The 18,101-nt window shown below is 36.1% G+C and overlaps 1 protein-coding gene across 1 annotated transcript; it reads right to left on the minus strand.

The window, feature by feature from the left end:
• Positions 1–1,409: 1,409 nt before the first annotated feature.
• LOC126417094 (ATPase family AAA domain-containing protein 2-like) lies at positions 1,410–14,483 on the minus strand. The gene is made up of 6 exons (XM_050084989.1): positions 14,333–14,483; positions 14,099–14,247; positions 3,933–4,181; positions 3,324–3,515; positions 2,881–3,062; positions 1,410–1,593 (listed from the first exon to the last, which is right to left on the minus strand). Exons 1-6 carry the CDS (start codon positions 14,481–14,483, stop codon positions 1,410–1,412), a joined length of 1,107 nt encoding a protein of 368 aa, XP_049940946.1.
• Positions 14,484–18,101: the final 3,618 nt, after the last annotated feature.

Here is an 18,101-nt window from a genome sequence, read left to right on the forward strand (position 1 = left end):
TTTTTTTACAGACATAATCAGCTTGCTGCTTCCAGGAATGTCGATCATCTATGCATAAGCCCAAGAATTTACAATCTCTACAGGTTTTGGTAGAACTTCATCAATCACAGTATTTTTTCTGTTTGGACTGCTTGGTTTAAAATGAATAATGTTAGATTTTTCTATGTTTACTTTTAAGTTCTCTCTTTCAAGGTGAGCTGTTGCCTTTTCGATAAAGTCATGTATCTCTTCAACTAGGCTAGGATCACTGTCTGCATAGCAGACGCCAGATGTGTATGTGTCATCTACATACACAGTGATCAATTGCTTATTGTCAAAAAACTTGGGAAATCATGTACATAGCATATGAATAGGATTGGCCCTAAAATGGAGCCCTGAGGAACACCAAATGGTGGAAAATAACGGATAATTCTAATAACATGCAGCATTTGCAGGTCACTTTTCAATACATGCACCAGCAACAGAGAAATCTACTTTATTCTACTCTCATCCACGCTTCAGAAGCCTGTCACTGAAAATCATTTACAATGAGCTGATATTTTGTCCTCAGTCTTGTTATCCTGCCAGATGCATCAATGGATCAAGCAATATAATTATGCCTGCCTGTCAAGGCCACTCAGCGTGGTGCAGAAGGATACTTCCACTGACACTCAGTCACATGGTAAAATATCTGAGACAAATTTAAGAGCTGCCGCTGACTGCCAAAGCCTTACTTGTCACAACCAGCAGGTGTTTACAGCAATCTCTCTAATGCACCTATTGATGACAACACTGCACTATGCAGTTTTCTCGTGGACTGCAGTTTGAATTTTGTTGTTACCTACTGTCGACATTTCGCTAGAACACAGACTTACCTGCCTGCCTTCACTCACTGCATGACCCATAGTTGTGTTTTCAGTGAATGAACTGGTGGCATATGGATGTATCGAGAGCATGGTTTGTAGACGAGTGATTCCCAGTTGAACTTACAAACAGTGCTCTCCTGCACTGAAGTGTGAGTTATTCCACAAGCTTACAGAGTATAGTGTTGCTCAAAAGATATCCACCTCCAAAAGCTTTTCATTTTGTGTCTTTTTGTAAGAGTTAGGCACTATTACCTTCTGTGATATTTATCTGTAAATAATTTGTGCTTAATAACATTTGTGTTGTGGAAAATGCTGACTTACAACACTTTGTGTATGTACTTTTCTGGTAATTATGTAAGTTGTTCCCTAATGTTAAACAAAACATAGCAAAGAAATTATGTTTAACACCACTTCATTGCTTTCCGAAACAGTTTTTGATAGCTAAACCAATATGTTAAGTATACTTTGACTGATTTCACATTCATAGTGGGTTATACAGAACATGATTTTTAAATGAACAATGCATGAACCTGTATTCCATGGTTTCTGCCTTGTTATGAGTTATTAAAATAAATTTTCTTTAAAATTTAAAGCATTACAAAAGTAAAAAATGAACTGAAAGTTATTCTCTATCCTGGCCGATACACACACACAAGACGCTGAGAAAGAATTAGAATCAAAATTTTGTAGCACATAAGGACAAAGGAATAATAATAAATTTCTGACAATAGTAATAAATGGGAAGAAACTACAAGTGGCATGGTGAAATGAAAAATAAGGACGATAATGGGAGGAAACAGACACACATATTTGGGAAGACTAGATGTTCAGGCGCATGAAAATGAGAAATGAAAACAAAAGATTTCTCTTGGAGGAATGTGGAGTATTTTGGTTAGAATGGATCTTTCTGAGGCAATTCAAAGTCTTAAGCCTGATGTAATAGTTAAACAATCCTATTCAGAGTCCTGTATTGTCTTGTGAGTAGGTGATATTCTTCTGTGCCTAATAGCACAAAACTTTTTCTATTCATCTACATCTAAATGGATACTCTGCAAATCACACTTTAAGTGGCTGGCAGAGGGTTCATCGCACCACATTCACAATAATTCTCTATTATTCCACTCTTGAACAGTGAGTGGAAAAAACGAACACTTGTTCTTTCCATGCGAGCTCTGATTTTCCTTATTTTATCACTCTGATTTTCCTTATTTTGTCATGATGATCATTTCTTCCTATGTAGGTCAGCATCAACAAAATATTTTTGCCTTCAGAGGAGAAAGTTGTTGATTGAAATTTCATGGAAGCTTTCGCCGCAGAAAAAACACCTTTGTTTTAATGGTGTCCATCCCAAATCCTGAATCATGTCCATAACACTCTCTTCCCTATTTCACTATAACACAAAATGTGCTGCTCTTCTTTGAACTTCCTCACTGTATTCCATTAATCCTGTCTGGTAAGAATCCCAGACCAAACAGTAGTACTCCGGAAGAGGACAGACAAGCATAGCGTAGACAGTCTCCTTAACAGATCTGTTACATTTCTTAAGTGTCCTGCCAATAAAACACAGTCTTTGGTTTGCCTTCCCCATAATATTTTCTATGTGTTCTTTTCCAGTTTAAATTGTTTGTAATTGTAATTCCTAGGTATTTCGTTCAATTCAAGGCCTTTAGAGTAGACTGATTTATCGTATAACCAAAGTTTAACAGATTCCATTTACCACTCATGTGGATGACCACATACTTTTCATTATTTAGTGCCAGTTGCCAATTTTTACACTATTCAGATAACTTTCCAATCATTTTGCAATTTGTTTTGATCTTCTGATGATTTTACTAGATGATAAATGACCGTATCATCTGCAAACCATCATTTATACAGATAAGAAACAGCAGAGGGCCTACAACGCTACCTTGGGGAACACCAGTAATCACTTCTGTTTTACTTGATGACTTTCGATCAGTTACTATGAACGGCGACCTCACTGACAAGAAATCATAAATTTTGGGATTTCAGTTTTTTGTTATTTTGCACTTACCTCTGCTTTGGAAATACGAATTTGAATGAATAGTTCTTCTCCAGTTGCTGCATGAGACTTTCAACTCTTTTCTGTAGTAATGGGCAAATTACTTCTGACAATGAACAAGCTGGTGAAATGGATGACCGAAGATAAGCGGGCACAAATTTTGATTTGGCTGCAATGAAATCATCTTCATGAACCTTTAAAAAAATCAGATCAGAGTAATATTGCCAATTAGTATCAAGTTCATCCTACAGACAGGATTATGACACACTGTATTTACGGGGGGGGGATTATAGAATTGTCAGTTATGTTCATAGGTGACTTTAGAATTGTCCATAAAACATTGAATAATTAATTGCTGGAGTAGCCTATGAATACATTCAGTTCATATTATATACACAAACATCAATACATACAAACTTTGAGAAACCATTTTATGTCATAAGGATTTATTGTACCATTAAACTTTTTGCTGTACTTTGCTCTGAAGAGATGCTGCGTTTCATTGCACACATAAGAGCTTCTGTGCAAAGTGCCTCTAGATCAGCACCACAGTATCCAGCTGTATTCTCGGCTAGGTGATCCATAAACTCGGTGCTAGTATCAGTGTGCCAGTGTCTTGTGTGGATGTTTAAAATTGTTCTTCTAGCCTGTAGCCAAATATTTAAAAACTCATCAGATTTTGTTACAGATCCATACTCATTTCATAACTATTACTTAATGATATTAATTTAATATGAATAAGGAGAAGAAGTACAAATGGAGAGTAATTTTATTGCAATTGGACTTAAGTTTTCATAATAACAGATACATAAATGACAGTCAACTGCACATGTATGAAAATTAGAACTGTGTGGCAGACCAGCACAAGAATCTGAATCTCTGTCTTTCACAAGCAGTTCTCTCCCACCTCAGCCACAAAATATGCTTCAGAAACTGGTACAAAATTGCCACCTGTTTGTCACTACTTAGTTGCTCACTGCTGCACAATTTATCTCGTTATGAAGACACAAGAACATATTGTGGCATGTGTGAAATTTTTGCCATATTGTGGCATAATTGCTCACCTCTAAGTCAGGAGGGGGGAAGAAAAGTTCTTTATCAAATCTCCCAGGTCGCCTGAGAGCTGGATCAATCTCATCAAGTCTGTTTGTTGCTCCAATCACAACAACATCTTGGGGGGACTTCAGACCATCCATTAATGTCAGCAAAGTTGAAACCACACTAGCATGGACATGGTCCTGTCGCTTAGATCGTATGGGTGCCACAGCATCTAATTCATCAAAAAATATTATAGCTGGTCTGTTAAGATATGCCTGAAAAAAAATGCAAAAAGTTAGTATGGCAGTGAATCTTTTAGGTATTAACTGAATGGAAAAATTTTAGGAATCAACATTTTCATACACTTACTCTGCATAAGTATAAAATAAAATACAAAGGACTTTAAAATGAATGGGCTAGATGAGGAAAATCATAAAGCCGGGTGCACATAGGACATGCTGCACATAAACAAGTGATGCAGAGTAACATGGAATGCAGCAGAGGGTTTATAGGTGCACAGCAGTGTCCCAGGGTTCGCTTGCACATCACTGTAGTAGTAGGAATAGTAGTAGTAGTAGTAGTAGTAGTAGTAGTAGTTGTTGTTGTTGTTTTATACATCCATGGATCACTTTTAAAAGGATATTGGACATGTCTTAGCAATACAATTTAAGAACAACAAAAATAACGTAATGCACACATAAAGGCATTTACATACTTACAGGTCTAGTTTCACAAAAAATGGAAGGAAAAACTGAAAACTGCAAGTGTTACTTTCATAGTTGCTTAACTTAGGGAAAAAACTTAGAAAATGTCAACAGTGGGTGAAACCAAAACTGAAAAGTCATAAGATAAGTGAATAAATTAAGCTTTTAAATGATTTATTTATGGGCAGTGGTCAGTATGATATTAGTTATAAGATGCGCATTCCTACCTTCAGCAAAAGTGAAGAAGGCTTACAGGACATAGTGAATGGAATGAACAGTCTGCTGAGCACATTGTATGAATAAAAAGCTGAAGAAAGACAAAACTAATGCATAGAGGAATGAGTTTAGTGAGAAACTTACAATCAAAAGTGGGGACCATGAAGTGGACAAAGTAAAGGAATTGTGCTATTTTGGAGGCAAAATAACACATAACAGATGAAGCAAGAATGACATAAAAAGCAGACTACCACAGGCAAAGAAGGCAATCTTGGTCAAAAGAAGTCTTCTATCATCAAACATTGAGCTTAATTTCAGGAAAAAGTTTCTGAGGGCATTCATTTGCAGCACGGCATTGTATAGAAGTGACTAAGGACTGTAGGAAAAACAGAAAAAAAGAATCAAAGTGTTCATGATGTGTTGCTATAAAAGAATGTTGAAATTAGCTGTCCTGATAGGATAAGGGATGAGAAGCATCTCCACAGAATGGCAAGGAGAGAAACATGTAAAAAACTGACAAGAACAAGAGACAGGATGATAGGATATGTGTTAAGGCATCAGGAAATAACATTCATGATGCTACAGGGAGCTGCAGAGAGTAAAAACTGTAGGGAAAGACAGTGATTGGAACATATACAACAAATAATTGAGGACACTGGGTGCAAGTGTTACTCTGAGATGATGATGAGTTTGACACAAGATAGCAATTCAGGGCAGACCATGAACCCCAAAAAAAGTGATGGAAAGTTGGAACATTTTTATCATATGTTGAACATTTGGTCAGTTTGATTGAACCAGCAATAAAGAAATAATATGCCAATTATAGAAATTCCATGTGATCAAAACAGAGACTCACTTCTCCCCCCCCCCCTTCCCACACACACACACACACACACACACACACACACACACACACACACATACCTCCTGTCAGTACACTACTGTCTTTGCTGCCCACACTGGAGATGGCCACTGTGCTCCTGAATTGACTCAAAGCGCCAGATCTTCCTAGAGAGTGGATAATGGGTGATTCAGAAAAAATGAATAGTAGCTCATCTGATTTGAAAATGCATTTTTGGTAGCTGTAATAGCAGGAAGAAAATTCTGCGCTAGGCTGATGCAATGGTGCCCCACGTCACATCCTTAAGAAAATGTTTCCCAAGCTACAAAAAATGTGTTATTGACCACGCGCACATTTGGATTTGCAAACCTTATTAGTACATGAAGATTTTCTCATCTATGAAAACAGAAAATAAAGAAAGCTTCATTTTTTCCAATTTATTGGCTGTTGGGCAGGATCCATTCAGCCACTTCAAAAGTAATGCTAATTACCACAATATAAAAGTAAGCACAGCACAACACTCAGTCTGTGAGTGGGAAAAAAATTTTCAACTTTGCTGGGAATTGAACCTGAGAACCTTCACTTTGTAATTCACTGCGCTGACCACACAGCTACCACGGCAAACGAGAGTTGAGGCCTTCAGAACAATACATTAATGCAGCAAACACTTGCATCATGTTTCCATTCTTGATTTTTTTTAAATCTCAAATTTCAGAAGCTCAATAAACGTTTAGATGCTGCTGCATGAGTTGTTACGTGTTACCCTTTGACTTAGAGACCATAAAAGATGCGCCCTTCGGCCATCACTTGGTCAGAGCGTGCTGCAAAGTGATCCAGGCATCACTCCCCTCCCAATAGCTCAGCACTCCCCACCACTTACACAGATGGGACTGTAGGCTGTCTCACTAGCTCACTGCTCCCAACCACTCCCAGGGATCAGATTGCAAGGTAGCTCACTAGGTCACTGCTCCCCACCATTCTTAAGGATCAGTTTTCAAACTAGCTCACTGCTCTCCACCAAGGCAACTAGCTCTCATGGACGAAATCACATGGAACAGACCACATGGCTACTTGAGGCAGCACCCTGTTCTCTGTGCTCTTGGCAGAGTGAAACAGCTTGCAACTTACTTTCATGACTGAGCACGTCTCCATCCAAGTTCAGATCTTAATTCTTTGTATCCTTATTTGATCTGTTCTAATCATCATCTTCTTGTGTTGTTGCTCTTCTGTTTTCTTGTTGTGTTGAATGTTCATGTTAGGTATACTATTATATCTTCTTCTAGGTCTATTTCAATTATAGTTGCTTTTGTTGGTATGTCAGTAGCCTTTATGCACCTTTTAATTACTTTGTGATATCAATATGATGGAAGGAAACATTCCACGTGGGAAAAATTATATATAAAAACAAAGATGAGGTGACTTACCGAACAAAAGCGCTGGCAGGTCGATAGACACACAAACAAACACAAACATACACACAAAATTCAAGCTTTCGCAACAAACTGTTGCCTCATCAGGAAAGAGGGAAGGAGAGGGGAAGACGAAAGGAAGTGGGTTTTAAGGGAGAGGGTAAGGAGTCATTCCAATCCCGGGAGCGGAAAGACTTACCTTAGGGGGAAAAAAGGACAGGTATACACTCGCACACACACACATATCCATCCACACATACAGACACAAGCAGACATATTTCAAATATGTCTGCTTGTGTCTGTATGTGTGGATGGATATGTGCGTGTGTGCGAGTGTATACCTGTCCTTTTTTCCCCCTAAGGTAAGTCTTTCCGCTCCCGGGATTGGAATGACTCCTTACCCTCTCCCTTAAAACCCACTTCCTTTCGTCTTCCCCTCTCCTTCCCTCTTTCCTGATGAGGCAACAGTTTGTTGCGAAAGCTTGAATTTTGTGTGTATGTTTGTGTTTGTTTGTGTGTCTATCGACCTGCCAGCGCTTTTGTTCGGTAAGTCACCTCATCTTTGTTTTTATATATAATTTTAATTACTTTGGGTGGATACAATACTAAATGTAAGTTATTTTAAGATACAAGATAGTCCATGTATACAGATTGTCTCAGGAGGAATGGTCAATATTCAGAGATATGACAGAACAATAATTCAAAACAAAAACTTAATATGGACACAATCCCTATTCAAAATGGTTTCTGAGAAAAAACATATTTAAAATTATTTTTGTATATTTTTCTTGAGTAAGATTAAATTTGTGGGCATTAGTGAAAAAATATCACAGTACAAAATTAAACTACATTAAATTTCCTTTAAAAGGGGCCTACTATTCATTTTTTTCTCAACGACTTTTAGGTTGTGTGAAGACAAAAGAATATGGAAATTCTTGTGCAACGCACAAGCATTGAGGAGTAGGTAAGCCAGTTTGAGGTAGTTTCTTGACTTGAGAGACCGCGTATCCTATATCAAATTATTTGTCTGGAATTTGTCTACATTATTATGGTACATTGTACACAATGGCAATGAACTGAATAACAGAGAAAATAAGTAGCAATGTACATTAAATACATTCTACCTTGGAAACCATTCAGAAGAGTGCATGCGTCCACATTTTTTGCTTCAAATGATCATTCCTGTCATATCCCTGAATATTGACCATTCATCCTGTGACAACCTGTATATTAAGGTTAATTTTAATTTATTCATTAATGCCCTGAGGAGTTCTCTTACATCAGACCAGCATTTTATATGTAATAACAAAACTTATTAAAATCACAGTCACTTAAAAAACCACAATATTTTTAATATGATATCTCTTCTTCTTCCCTCTGCATGTAGTAGGTATTGCCTGTTACACCCTCTTGACTGAAATTGTTGATTTCCTTTGGGCTTCCTAAATATCTTCTGCCCACTCGGTAATAATTATCACCAATTTTGGTAATCTGTCATCTTTCATTCTTTCGACATAATCCTTCGAGCTGTTTCTGTATTCTTTAATCTGCTCATTGAAGTTTTTCACTCTCAGTTCTTTTCTGATGTCTACACTCACTCTCCCCTCATACAGGATGTACCCAGCTACTCTTCTTAGCAATCGGATCTCTAGTGCTTGTATTCCGTTGGGAACAAGTGTTTCTACCGTGTTGTGCAGGAAAGAACTTCAAGATCTGGGGAGCAGCAGTTATTCTGATCAGTAGTGGATCAACAATAAGCTTGAGTATTTGGTCTGTGACACCATCCTGTACAGTAAATGCTGAGCTGAAGAATTTTTCAACAGCATTGTCAGCTCAAGAAAGAAATTTTCGCAACTACTGTCATTTACCTCTGAAAAATAATCAGTAAGTCTATGTTTTGTTTACAGTTCAGTAAAGGTTATTGCTAAAGTCAAGCACTACTTTATTTCCTTGATTGGGACAATGAGATCAGCTGCAGCTCCTACCGTGCCTACTCTTCCCTAGGTCACACAAGCTTTTCTATAGAGCATCTGGTCTTTATGTTTTATATTAGTGTCTTGGCATGTCTTATTTATTGTTTATCTCAGTTTGATTGATTATGTTTGCTTTCTGAATGTAATCAATTTTATTTTCAAGGGTAGGAGGTCGTTTGTGGGTCCAATGTACAGTGTCTCTGACATTTATGGACTGTTTTAGCTCTTCTGTTAGCCAAGGTGCAGGTTTTCCGTTCAGGTTTCCTATCTTTGGGGGAGCATTTTCTTATGTAACAGAGTTAGTTTGGTAATGATGCTGTGAGCTGATACTCCAGGTTTGAATGTCTTTGCTTGTGGATTTCGTGGCAAATATATGTATGGGGGCCTGACTATAGGCTGCATTATGGCTAGGTGGAAGCTGAAATACTGTTGCATTTAGAGAAGAAACTACACACTTGAATTTGACAGTGAAGGGGCAGATTATTTATGTTAGTGTTCCTAGCATTATTTGTATGATCCTAAGTTGAATTGAATTTTGAAAGGTCAGTTTTGAAACAGGCTATTCCACCTACAGTCGGAGGTCTGTGGAGGGTTCACATTAGGCAAATTTCTGTTTGATATTTATGAACATATATTTGTCTTGTTTGTCTAAATTAGTATTGGATGTGAGTAGCATGATCGGTAATAAGTCAAAGTGATTGTATGCCACTACACCACCTCCTCATCTGTTACTTCTGTGATGTCTTAGGACAGTGAAGTCTATATGTAGGGAACTAGAGAGAATGCTTGGCTTGGGCCAGGTGTCCAAGTTCATTAGAAGGAGGACATGGATATCGATATTCTGAAATATATGGCGGAGTTCGTCAAAATGAGTTGAAAGTTATGGCTAACTATGTTCTACAGTAACAATGCAAGCCCAATGGTAGAATTGTGGCTGCACGAGTAGACACGTTCGTAGCTCCTAAAGCACAGACTTTGGAGTTCATCTGAACTGTTCTTTTCCAGTCTTTATCTGCACCATTACCCTATCATCTCTTGTTCACATGCTATACATTCCAAATTCTGATATCATATTATTCAAAATTTTTGTCTTTCAACAGTGAGATTCTTGCATATTGTCAGGCTTGCCTTCATGAGTTCCTTAATCACTATGACTGTTTCAGACCTTTTCGTATGTGATACAAACTTCACGATTGTGGCTCTAGGTTTCACAGATCACAACTTCCTACATCCTACTCTATAACTTTTGATTACAGAATGTGCTGCACATATATTTGTTTTCACTTTAAGCTTTTACAATGTAAAATGGCTGTGTTAATAGCAAATGTTTTAATTTTACCAGTGTACTTCTAGTGCTGCATGACAATATGTTATCCACATTGCCTTTGCCTACAAGAATTACGAGTGATGTTTGGTGCCATTTTATCAAAATGGAAGAGTAAGGAAAATGCCACTACTGTCAGAAGATAATAGTCATGGCTTCTGGCTCATCATCAAACCTGAAGAGACATCTAAAATCGAAGCATCCTACAGTGCCTCTGGAACAATGTGGAACAGGAAGCCAATATAGATCACCATCAATCAATGCAGAAATTCGATAAATCATTTCTTGTGAACTGTTCTCACTGACGTATGCTTCCAGCTCAAGAAAAAAGAGAAATTGGGTCTCGAGCACTATCCAGCCCATCAGTGTCATCAGGTTCTCCACCAAGTTCTGATTTATCTCCTTTGTGCTTGTCATTTAGAACAACCAATAAGCAATTTTTTAGATATTATAAAGCTGTTCACATTAAGTAAACGTATACCTTTAGACGTACAGCTTTTAAAAACGATTTTCAGTAAAAATTAAAAATTTTTGACCAACAAAAAGGTAGTCTGCTGTGCATCTGATGCATGGATGAGTGCAAGTAACATTAGTTTGAGAAGAGTGAACTAAATTCGTACCTTTTAGAGTGCTCACAAATCAAAGATGGACAGATTGCAGGAGACATCTCCCAAATGCATAAAGTCTGTTATCCCAAATACTACATCAAAACACGCAATTCAGAAGTCCATACAGAAAACTGTTGATGAGTTCAAATGAGTTTTTGTGTTTCTTAAGCAGAAACCCCTTACTTTAAGCAAACTTGCTGAAATACAAGTAAATTTAAAAAAAGACTGACTGAAATTAAAAAAATGATGTGCCAGCCAGATGGAACTACTTACTAAATGTTGAAAAGATTTACCTTAAATAAAGATCCTATAATTTCTTACCTCACTATTTTAGGTGGAAAATTGATCACCTTAAACTTAAAAGACACAGACTGGTAGATAATGCAATAGGCTTCACAGATTTTGAAAGTTTTTGATGAGGTAACCAAAGAGGTGCCCTCATAGAAAACAGTCTCAGTTTCTATAGTGAAAATCTTGCCAAGATTAATGGAATGGCAGCTCAAACCTTTTAAAGGCAAAAATAAAGAATATACTCAAGAAACAAAGTCACTGGTTGATAATTTATTTAAAAGGTTATCAGAGTGGTTTGGTGTTATCTCCAGCAATGAAATGATTAGTCAGGCAACATTACTGGACCCCCAATTCAAAGGCAAGGATTTTCAGATGGCAAAACATGAAGGCTCTTGCAGAAATGAAAACATTGGTTGTTCAATAAGGAAAAACAGAGCTCATGTCTCAACTAGTTACCACCATTACGCACGAGACTTCTTCAGTCTGGTAGGAGTTCAATCAAACTATTTGTCACCTTCTGGCAAGTCACAACCCAGAAAATGCAATAATTGTCAAATTGGACAAATATTTGTGGAGGGATATTTGGCTAGAAACAGTGATCCCTTAAACTGGTGGGAAACAAAAAAATGCTGTGTCCAATACTCTATCAATTGTTTCTAAAAGTATTATGTGTCACAGCAATATCAGCAGCCTGTGAACAAATATTTTCAAAAACAGGACAAATATGCACTGAGAAGAAAAAGAGACTCACATCAACTAAAATGGGTCAAATTTTATTCACAAATGACAATAACGATTAATTTCTCTTTTATGGGAACAGATATGATAATACTGACTGTAAATGATAAAGACGATACACTTCAATTACATTTGTGTTGATTGTTATATTGTGCTTTTTTTTCAATAAAAATATCAAAGTATAACAAGAATCAGTCTTCATTCATAAAATTTTTCCACTTGATGAAAAATATTTAATATTTTGTTGTAATATTTACAACTATTGCTGTAGACAAAATTTAAAACTTTTGTATCTGAAAATTACTAGGGACATAACACAAAATTATTGCTCCTCTTCACATGTTCTTTCAAAATAGGGCCAAATCAGATAAGAATACAGGTTTAGCAACCTAAATTAAAGAGGTGGTGTACCTTCCTTTTACTTGTTTTTGTGACTGAATGGTGAGTGACCAGTTATGAAAAAGAACTAGTTCATTCCACTGAGCGATCAGATCTGATCTAATCTGTGAAAAGAACAGTTTTGCCCATTTCTAGTCCACATTGGATATGGCATGCTGCACAGAACCACTTTCCTTGATTTTGTGTATGTAGCACATCAAGTGTGGATGCAGCTTAACACTAAAAAAATTGTTATCCAAATCAAAATGACAAGCATGTGTTGTGGTCAATAACAATGCAGAACAAAATGTAAAATATCTCATGCTTTATGTACTCAGCTCCTTGTTTTGATGAGAAAAAAGCTGAAAATCAGAATGTAAGGAAGTGGAAAGACACACTCATTGGCCACAAAAAATCCAGATCAGGAGTAATTGCTACCTCCATAACAGAAATAGGACACACTAATAGTAATTTGCCACATGTATTAAGATAGCTTGTGAAGTACAATTGTAGTGGTGAATGTGGTAAGAATATATAGTGAGACTATAGTGTCATCGAAAGATCGACAGGTAAACATTGCATTTTTTTGGATCCATTTACACCTCTGACGTATCTCTTCAAAGTAATCAAGCAAAGATCTCAATGATTGTTCACTTACATTTTGAAAGACAGCATTCATCATGTAGTACTGTCATAAAGATGCTAAATTGTTCAGAATGTATTTGCAAATGTAGAATTTTTTCATCAATGCATAAGAAAGATGGTAAATGGTCAAATGAAGGTGAGAAACTGAAGAAGATGTAACGCCCATTATGTCTATACAGTCCATGAAAATGGAGTTATAGCTCAAAAACACATTGGACAGTAACTATAAAATAAAACTATTGTGAGAGAAGATAGAATATTAATAAACATATCCCTAACCTGGAAGTTACAGTCACAGCGATTTGTGACTCTAATATTAACAACAGAATTACAGATTTCCTGTCGGTGCCCTACTGTCTCATTCTGGCTCAGTAGTGAGTAACCCTGTCCAAAAAGAGTGCGCTTGAACAAGCCTTTTTTTATGTAGCAGCACCACATTGAATCTCTTTGCAGTTGTGCAGAGTGGCATGGTTTTCTGTCCATACTAGATATGACATTCTGTAGTGAAACCCTTCCCTTGGTTTTGTGTGGTACGTCCGTTGAATATGCAATTTAATGCTTAAAAAATTAATCAGTGAAAGAGGAAGTGCTATTCAAATAAAATGATAAGCACGTGCTGTGGTCAGTAATAATGTAGAACAAAATGTAAAGTATCACAAGCTTTATATACTCATCTCGTTGTTTTGAGACAAAAGATGGAAAGCAGAATATGTGGAGGTGGAAAGACACACCCATTGGCCACTAAAAACCCAGCTCAAGAGAAATTGCAACCTCCATAACTGAAATAGGAGGATGTGCTTTAGTAATTTGCCACACATCTTATGGTAGCTTGGGAAGTACAAATGTAGAGGTGAATGTAGTAAAGAATATATAGTGAGACTAAAATAAATGCAGGCTGTTTCCCATTTAGCAATTAACTTAAGGTCCCTAAAGTTATGAAATATATTATATATAATTTACATGAATTTTTAGCAATGTAAAGCACATATCTGCCAAAATAATGCCATACAAAAGTATTAAAAGGCCAGACAAAAATTTCTTGAGTATGTGACAAAGATTGCTTACATTTTTGAACAGCTCCCTTATTTTTCTCTCAGATTCACCAAGCCACATGGTGAGGCACTCTGCTCCATTCTGATGAAAAAAGGACACCTTCTTCCTATTTCTTTTGCATTCATTGGCTAAAGCTGCTGCAGTCAGAGTCTTTCCTGTTCCTGAACAATGAAGAAAAAATTATGAAGGGCTAAGATCTAATATCATATTAAACATATTAAAGATACTACTACATTTGAATGTTACCTGGCGGACCATGGAACAAAACTCCTCGTGGAGGTTTAACATGAAATCTTTTAAATATATTTTGGTTCCTCCAGGGGAGCAAGATGGCATCCTTCAAGTACTGTATATTTTCCTCTAATCCTCCAATAGAGTTAAAATTAACATTGTCCATCATCTGAGCTGTCTAAAGACAGGGCAGGCTGTAAGAGGATATTGCCTGATGACTTCATGAACTGTAATGAAAACAATGACATTACTTCCCAACAAGAAAGCAGAAAAGAGCAAAGGTACATAGGTTAGGACTTAATGTCGTCGGAGAAGATGGAGCATTTGGAGTACTAACTCTACTGGACAAGGATGAGAAAGGGAAACTGGCCACGGCCTTGCTGAATGATCTACCCCTGTTTTCACCTTAAATGATTGAGGGATATCAGGGAAAACCTAAATACGAATCACTGGATGGAAATTTGAACTTTTCTATTCATAAACGCTACTTGACAGAGAGCCAATTAATGTTTATAATAGCAATAACAATAACAATAGCAGTCTTAGCAATAGTTCCAATTACAGAAAAATGTAAGTTGATAAAATCTTTAAATATTTTTAAGGATTCTCTGTGTCGATCTGTCCAAATTTAACACATCATCACGACTATGTCATATGTATAAATATTTTATTAAGGACACATCAGCTTTAATCAAAACCAGGGAAATTAAGCAAGTCAGATATGTAGTGGCATGCAGTATTGCAATCATGAGATAATAAGTTGTGGAGTATGAATATGTGCTTTGTGTTTTTCTTGTACTCAGTATATTGATATTTTTTACTGGTCTTGTTGCCTAAAAAAGCAACTTCTGCGTAAGAAATAGAACAGGGAAATTTACGTATATATAGGTGAACTTTTTTGGGAGTAATTACAACTAAATGCTTTACTGCACATTATCATGTTTTAAAGCTGTTGCCTTGTGCATAAACTTATATCATTGTCAGTGCATGTAAATTTGTGTGTCTGGTGTTCACTCACTTAGTCATTCATTCACATGTTCCATAGCCCTCATCAACACAAGAAGAACCTTTACAGGGAGGTGGACTATGTCAAGATATACATTAATGAATGATGAAGAAATCATAGAAACTTAATCTGCATGATGTATTAACAATAAAGTATCACTATATTATAGCATGTTAGTCATGTTTATGTGAGCACAATTTAATCAAGTAGATAAGAAAGAAAATTGCTTCTTTGAAAAAAAGATGCCGTCTCTCTGTTATGCTTGATATATGCTATTTATCTGTTACTGGAAGCTTCATAAGTACTTGATTAAAAGTGGTATTTTACAAAGAAAATACTTACCCATATCTGTAAATGCTGAGTCCTATTTACAGTACATTACTAATTTTTATGCAGATTTATAATGAACATTGCTATTTGTCATGTAACTAACAGAACTTTCCAAAGCATGAATCTATATATTCTGATAATTTGTGTGAAGAGTGGCTAATGAGACATACTTGCAGTTTTCTTTTGAATTCATGAGGATTTCCAATTTTTTGCTTTGTATTAGACAGGAGCTTGTTGATTATCTTCCCACCAGTGCACTTAACCTCAACATGAACTGTACACAAGAAGACAAAGTCTACATGACAATTATTTTTGCGTTTTGCATTGTGATTATGTAATTCCCAGTTCAGCTGAGACTGATTTTTATTGTCAGCAACAGCAACCATTATGAAGTCAATGAACTGGGAAGTGAATGTAAGCACTCACATATTCTTAAAAGGTTTCTGCTAGATGCATGGTGATTTACATTGTGCAATATTCTTCATTCTCACTTTTGCTGGATAGACACTTTCTTTACTTTAAATACACTGTCTTAGAAGTAAATCCAAAAGATAACAACAAGGGGAAAAAATGAAAAGTTAGCCAACACTTTCTTTAAATCAACACAATGATGTTATTAAGAACAAAACTCGCCGAACTGAACTGCTTGATTAGATTATCTATATGTTACCTCAATTTCAAACAATTGAAAATCTGGGATGGAGGAACAATATGGACTAGGACAGAATGTTACTCACCACACTGAGGACATACTGAGTAGCAGACAAGCAATTTTAAGGAAACATTTAAGAGTAGACTAAGCTATGAGACAAATTCCTTTATCAGATTTAGAAAAACACACACGCACTCTCTCTCTCTTGGAGGTGACAGTGGCCATGTTTGTGAGATGTGCATATATGAATGTATATGTGTGTATTTCTATTGTTCTGTAAATTCTGTTTTAGTGTTTGATTAGAAAGTCACTCGGTTGTTCCCAAAGGTTATATGTAAATAACACGATATTGAGATAATTCCATTCAATATCTTAACACCAAGACAATTCCATTTCATTCCAACAGTGCCCTGTGTAGAGGGTGCAGTTGTTTGGTGATTTAATTGGCATGAAACAAACTCTCTTTACAAATGTGCATCCTTACTTTTGAATTTTGAGTCGACAAATATACATGTTGAGAACATGCATTATGTAAATGATCTAACTGGTTGCAAATAAAAAAAATACTGAAAGGGTGACATGTTGATACACATGAGAAACAACAAAGTATCACTATAAAATGAACATGCCTTGATTACTCTAAGATTCTTCAATATACAGATAAATATTTTGTTTTTAAATTAAAAAGACAGTCACATATCAAATTAAATGCTCTGTAGTGTTTTGTGCTCTCCTGTACGATATGGCAAAAAATATAGTGTGTCTTTAGAAAATGTGAAATTTGGTACATTATAAGGTTCAGCTAATGTCTCCAGGATGAAATCCACAAACTTTACTGTGGAGATGATAATGACCAGTTCAGTTTCAGTATTTCATGAAAGGTTATGGATGTATATCAGGCACATTACAATTCTACACCATGTGAACAGGACACTTAAAACATTTTTAATTAATGATAAGAAATTGTCCTGTGTGAGATAATATAGAACAGGCATATCTGGTTATTTAGTTCTCACTAGCAAGTAGTAAACATGTAACTACCACTAGCAAAACTAAACATACCTTTCCATTACAATATGAATCCTCTTACTTAACTTCAATTTTGAAACTAAGGGGAAATTATCCAAAAGCTGCAATTAATACAGCTGTGATGCATACAGAATGCAAATTGGAAATTAACATAAACTGCGTTGGTGCACTAAATAAATTTTGTTAGGTATAATATCAGGTGAAAGTGTCAGGAGGCTACATCACAGATCCAAAGAATAAACAATCTGAAGTGGCTCAGAATTTACACAGATTAATGGAATACCAAGTATTATTTTTTTGTTTATTTATTGTGACTTTCGGCATGAAGGTCACACAGTCAAGGAGTACAAAGTAAGATGAAAACTGTACAGGTTAATGAATAGTGGTGCTCAACTAGTCTTTAAGCAAATAATAAAAACAGAAAATATAACAGCTATGTAAGTAGTATGTCAAAGTATACTGAAATTTCTCTAATATGTGATAGAAAATTTATTAAGTTAACTTGTGATTGTAGCCATTAGTAAAGTTTCTTGAACATGAAGTAAATATTGGCACTGTTAAAGATTAGAAATTGTGGGACAATCGCAAAACAGGTTTCACTTGTTACGAAGGGAATGTTGTGAACAAAAAACCTAAATCTTTGGCTATATTGCTATATTGCAGATCAGTCTGTTCCCACAACTATCATAACAGACTTTTGTAAGCTACCCAGTTCATGGTATACACCAGGAATATGCAAAAAGCACATTATTTTTTCTCAAAAATAT

The sequence above is a fragment of the Schistocerca serialis genome, chromosome 8 (assembly GCF_023864345.2).
Source record: "Schistocerca serialis cubense isolate TAMUIC-IGC-003099 chromosome 8, iqSchSeri2.2, whole genome shotgun sequence".
NCBI classification, from domain to species: Eukaryota; Metazoa; Arthropoda; class Insecta; order Orthoptera; family Acrididae; genus Schistocerca; species Schistocerca serialis.

What these genes read in the sequence shown, in the direction of transcription:
- LOC126417094 (XM_050084989.1), bottom strand. Translation starts at nt 14,483, where the DNA reads ATGGACAATGTTAATTTTAACTCTATTGGAGGATTAGAGGAAAATATA. An exon ending in TCCCCCCTCCTGACTTAGAG is followed by an intron (nt 3,516 to 3,932) that starts GTGAGCAATTAT and finishes ATTTGGCTACAG; the next exon opens with GCTAGAAGAACAATTTTAAA. An exon ending in GTACAGCAAAAAGTTTAATG is followed by an intron (nt 3,063 to 3,323) that starts GTACAATAAATC and finishes ATTTTTTTAAAG; the next exon opens with GTTCATGAAGATGATTTCAT.